General features: G+C 40.1%; 1 protein-coding gene across 1 annotated transcript in view; it reads right to left on the bottom strand.

Moving 5' to 3' along the window:
- LOC119424952 (liprin-alpha-1) overlaps positions 1–6,000 on the bottom strand; it is a 229,419-nt gene that overhangs the window by 125,414 nt on the left and 98,005 nt on the right. The window contains exon 16 of the mRNA XM_037692477.1: positions 4,845–5,076. Coding sequence (XP_037548405.1) covers positions 4,845–5,076 — 232 coding nt within the window. The remainder of the gene's footprint in view (positions 1–4,844; positions 5,077–6,000) is intronic.

Here is a 6,000-nt window from a genome sequence, read left to right as displayed (position 1 = left end):
ACATTCGTAAAAGAACATTCGTAAAAGAACATTCGTAAAAGAACATTTAATCCCTGTTTCCACTGCATTCTGATTTATTCGGACACGGACCCTGCTCTGACACGTCTGCTTTGGGATCTCACCTGTTTGGGTGGTCGGCGCTGAGCGCAGCAGCAGAATGAACGTCCATTTGGGCGAAGGATCACTTCCTGGCAGTACAGTCCCATCTGAAGCTTAACTGAACTTTTTACCTCTTTCAAGGCTCGCGGTGAAATGGCCGCATGCGACTGGTGGATGTATGGCAGGCCATTTTATCATATAATTGGATCGTGGCTGATCCTGACCCAATTAAAAGCCCGACACCGGCCTGCCCATCCAGTGCATTATCATGGCCGAATTCGGGTCGGGTGGGGTCAGGCTTACAAATAACCGCTCTAATTGTAATGCGTGTAACTCATTGCAGTTGTAATAAATGACTACATGCATTGAAGTCTTTCAAATATAATCAATTTTAATGTAATAAAGTTGGTTTAAGAGATAACTCTGTCTGGCAAATAAAAAATAGCAACTTTAAGTTACTTTGTTTTGTGCAAAGTACTACCTGTGCTATAGTTGTTGAACTATCACCCTTCTGAATATAACAAAGTTATATAAAGGCATAAACATCATTTCAGTGTCAAACTGGATCAACTTTTATCTCTATTATCACAGGTCGACTAATAAACATTTACATTATGTGGGTTGTTCTCTAAGACTCCAATTTTTGGACTCTCACATTGCTTCAAGGACTTGAACATTAAAATGGCTTAAATGGTAACATACAGACAAACTAGACAACGAAATTGACAGACTCAATGCAAAAAGGAGCCCAAAAGAATACACCAAGGTGAGAAAAACACTTTGTAAATAAAAATAGTTATAAAATTATTTGAATTTATTTTTATGTATTTAAATGCACTAATAATGCTATCCTATTTTTATTAATCAAATGTCCCATTTGATGTTATTAAAAGTTAAACAAACTCTTTAAATTCTTTCTTGTGATGAAACAACCACCAAATAAAGGTGTATTGCTGAAAGAAAACAAAAAACGAGCATCCACAAAGACAATAATCAAGAAAGGTTTTCTATATAGTGGAAGTCATGAAAAGGACCAGAAAGAAGTTGCAGACGGCACCCACTCAAAGAAGAACCTTAGACTGTTTATATCTAGACCTCCAAAACACAACTCAGAAGCTGAAGCCAGAATGTGCCCGGCTGCCCAGTTGGCAGGTCCCAGTAACAATTTTTCAGCCCCACCCCATTAGTCAGAAGCATTGCTGAAATCATAAGTACACCCCAGATAAGTTTTTTCAGGTGTTGACTCTTGTTGGTTCACATAATTCTTACCTTGCTGCTTTATGTAAAAAAAGAAGCACTTTTTCTACATTTAATTGTAATTAGTTACTTTATGTTTGAAAGAAAGCTCATAAAACACCATGACTGTGCGCAGGGCAGTAGACAATACTTAAAGCCCAACAACAGACCGTGGTCCTAAATATAGAGCCTATAAAAATATTCACCCCCTCAAATATTTCATTTATTCTTTTTATTTCAGCCATATGATTTTATTTCTTAATTTTTAAAATTGTTTTATTGCAATGGTTTATTATCTGGGTGTCCAAATACTTCTTTAAAACGTCTTCAGTTGATCCAAAATGCTGCTGCCAGAGTCTTAACTGGAGTTACTGGGAGAGATCATATCTCTCCAGTTTTAGTTTCTCTCCATTGGCTCCCTGTCAAATCCAGAATAGAATTCAAAATCTTACTTCTAACCTACAAAGCTCTCAACAACCTAGCTCCATCTTATATTACAGATGTTATTGTTCCATATTTTCCTAGAGGGGTGGTGGCGCAGAGGTTAGAGAAGGTGAGCCTGTGATCAGAAGATCACTGGTTCAACTACTGGTACCGACAATATGAAAATGTGGGTGAGATTGGTAAAGCACCCACATCTGCCTCCACCCTCACCTGCCCCACTATGGGCCCTTGAGCAAGGCCCTTAACCCCCACTATCTGCTCCTCTGGGCGCCCTAGATAGCAGCTCTCTGCTCCACACAGTGGGCTGTGGAAGCTCGGTGATCTGTGGTTGTGTCAGGAAAAGCATTCGACGTAAAAATATTTGCCAAGTATTCGTGCAACTTAGTTTGCTGTGGCAACCCTAAAGTAGGGAGCAACCGAAAGAAGAAGAAAAAATTGTTCCATTCCTAACAGAGCGCTTCGCTCTCAGACTGCAGGTTTACTTGTGGTTCCTAGAGTTTACAAAAACAGAATGGGAGGCAGATCTTTTAGTTCTCAGGCTCCTCTCTTGTGGAACCAACTTCCAATCTCTGTCCGTGAGGCTGACACATTATCCAGTTTTAAAACTAGGCTTAAGACTTTCCTTTTTGATAAATCCTATAGTTAGGGTCGGCTTGGGTTTCTTGAGCTGTCCCTAAAGGCTCGCACAGACTCGGGCGGACCTTAGTCTGCGTGGAAACTGTGCACACCATCTGCAGAGGGTTGAGGCTTCATACTAAGCGTCCACCCTGAGCAGCTAGCTACAGAGCAGCTCCGCAGACCAGGGGCGTTTACCTTTGGGACAAACTGAGGTCGCCGACTGGATTGATTGACAGGTCGCAAATAAAAAAAAATTTAAAAAATGAGAGCTGGCAGCTCCAGCCACAGCAGTGTTCTGTGCTTATATGTTAAATGATAAATGGACTGTACTTATACAGCTCCTTTCTATCTTATTTCAAGATACTCAAAGCTCTTCACAACAATCTGTGCCTCATTTACCCATTCATACAGCTCTATACTAGATCTACACAAAGCTAATAGAACAAATCATTCTAAAGAGACTAATCAGAGCTTTATCACATTCAAACACCGATGGGACACACATCAGAGGCAACGAGGGGTTCAGTGTCTTGCCCAGGGACACTTCAACATGTGACTGCTGGTGGATTTGAACCCCCAACTCTTGCATTGGAGGACGACTGCTGTAACCACTCAGCCACAGCCGCCCACGTTGTTAATAAAAAGTTATTTAAAAAAACAAACAAAAAAAACCCAAACAGTTCCCTTCCTCCTGTTAAAAGGGAGTTTTTCTTTCCACTGTCTCCTTTGTGCTTGCTCAGGATGGGAGACTTCAAGGAAGTGAAGATTCAACACAATCTGCTGCTTCCTTAGATAGAGAACTTTAATAATTAGCTTTTCTATGTATGTGAATGTTTTTGTACAGTGTCCTGAAACAACTTTGTTGTGATTTGGTGCTGTATAAATAAACTGAATTGAACTGAAGTGTCCCTGGGCAAGACAATGAAGCCCTCACAGCCTCTGTGTCCCATCGGTGTATGAATGTGATAACGCACTGATTAGTCTCTACAGATTCAGATCATCTTTGTAGAGATCTAGTAGAGTGCTGTATGAATGTGTGTGGAGGTAAATGAGGGCACATATTATGTTGTAAAGAGCTTTGAGTATCTTTATTAGATAGAAAGGCGCTATAAAAGTACAGTGCATTTATCACTTCCCATCAATATTCTCCCACTTTAAAGTGGCTGTCCTAATTCACCTCAAAATGCAAGTGAGTGGAGCAGTACGAATGGATTTCAAGACACCAAACATTCCTGGTAGTTCTGTTAAATCCATCATCAAGAAATGGAAAGAATTGGAGTCATGTGTGAATCTACTAAGAGCAAGCAGTCCTCACAAACAGAGACCATACAGGAAGGAGAACAGTGAGACACCTGTGGCCACTCTGAAGGAGACAATTTGTGTACAAACGTTGCCCGAGTTCTTCACCAGTTTAAGCTTTATGGGAGAGTGTCAAAGAAAATGTCACTGCTAAAGAAATCTCAGATTAAATCTTGATTAGTTTGCCAAACGACATGCGGGAGACTCCATGGTCATGCATCAGGATATTCCAAGTTCAAGTGTTTCCCTGCAGCTAGACCTAGTCACAGATTAAATGTGGCTGGAATTAGAACATACCCTTTAAAGGTAGGGAATATTTATGCAATTGCTTACTTGTCAAAAAGTCAATCTGCATCGACCATAACTGATATTTAACAGCAACAAACAGGCAAAACATTCAAGGGAGTGTATACTTTTTAAACAGCAGCTGAGGTAAACTGAGTTCTGCTGGCTTCAATTTTTAACAGCAGGAGAAAGTAAGGATATTTGGTCCACAATATAAACAGTCATTAGAAAGAATAAAGGGAACTCTAGTAGTTTTTTTGGAGGGTGGGTAAGATCTGCAAGTACCTGGAAGTAAGGTGCAAAGTTACAAGTCTGAGGCGGAGGACTGAAGCCAGGTGCACCAAAAGGCAAGAGAGTAACTGTCTGCTGGGAGAGTGAGCTCTGGATGACGTACGGGTCATAGCAACACTGCTATGGGCAGAGAGCAGTGGCATACAAACAAGTTTCACACTAACGAGTAGCTTTTAATTCAAACTATATAAAAACTAACATTAAAATACAACTGAACCAGGGCTATTCAACTAAACCAGACATCCAGCAATTCAAGTCAATATGTGAATAAACCAAGTATTACAATGATCTGCTACCTTTTAAATTTGTTGTTTCATTGAATCATAAATGTACTAAACAGAACCCAAAACACAAACCTAGAATTAAAAAAAAATTACAAAAATTATGAACTCTTTGGGGGTTTGGACTGAAGTCACCCGTGGGCTGAAGTGCCCGCTGGTCACCAGTTGAATAGCCCTGAACCACACCAGTATATAAAATTATTGAATTTATGTTAGTCATACTTTAGTTCATGGATTAAGATTAATTTACCGCTCAGAATGAAAAGAAGGGAACAAATAAAAACAGGTTACCAAGGTCATGACCCCCATTCGATCCAATTCTCTGTTGGGGCTTCGGGAAATGCATTTGGGGGTGGAGTGGCCCGAGCTAGGTGGGGACGCCCTCAACGATGAGCCTGCACACAGTGACGGAGGAATGGAGCTCAAAGAATGAAAGCGTCCTCCCAGGCCTTCGTCAGCACCGACTCGGCACTCAATCTCTTCTGCACGGATGGCGGTGTTCTCCTTTTCCTCTTGGATCATCCTGTGAGGACAGGAGGGAGAAAGCGAGTCAGTCCAGAAGCACATGGACCAGACTAATATTTAAATTTTAATCTTAATAACTATTTAGATTTTTTGCAACTAAATGTAAATAACGAGGGATATTAATAAAGTTTGGGGCGTTACTGTCTCGACCACCATGTTACCTGTCCACAGAAAAAAACTCTGGTGTTTTTCCGTGGTGTTACGGCTGCACCTCCTTCATAACGCTGAAAAGCAGCTCAAAACAAAGTGGACGGTATCGTGACAAACTTCTCCCAGATGACAACAAAGTTCATGCTCAATAATCCAGGTATACAATCCAACATTTTTCCAATGTCTTTTTCAAATGACAAATGTCTTCTCCTACATGACAAAAAACGGTACATGGAAAAAATAGGTAAAATTGGAAATGTCACCCATTTGAAAAAAAAAAAAAAGGAGCAGAGACCCCAAGTAATATTTGCCTCCACTGACATTCCCAGTAATTTTAGCAGACCTGGTGTGTGTCAGTGCTTACACCGCAAATAATTTTAAGAATTACATGTCACTGGGAGCATTTGTCCAATCTATGAACGGCTGGGGGCACGATTTGGACATTTTTAAAGCCCTGGATTGTAAATATGTTGTGGTTTGAACAAAGGTACGTTGTTCTTGGCTCCTTAATTTTACATAAATGATTAATGTACATTCTTTCAGAATCAATCAACCTTCTGTATGCTATGAGTAAGAGTGAATATGTAGTAGAACTATCAACACTCCAAAAAATCCAAAAAAGTTCAATCTGGTCCTCTGGACATTCAAAAAAAATTTTTTTTTTTTTTTTGAATGTCCAGAGGACCAGATTGAACTTTTTTGGATTTTTCTACCTGGATTATTGAGCATGCATCAGGATACTCCAGACAATATATTATTAATTTGTTTTTCC

This window comes from Nematolebias whitei, chromosome 2, assembly GCF_014905685.2.
Source record: "Nematolebias whitei isolate Nwh7 chromosome 2, NemWhi1, whole genome shotgun sequence".
Classification (NCBI taxonomy): domain Eukaryota; kingdom Metazoa; phylum Chordata; class Actinopteri; order Cyprinodontiformes; family Rivulidae; genus Nematolebias; species Nematolebias whitei.
The sequence above is the reverse complement of the archived record's forward strand: the minus strand, read 5'-3'. Positions and strand labels throughout refer to the sequence as shown.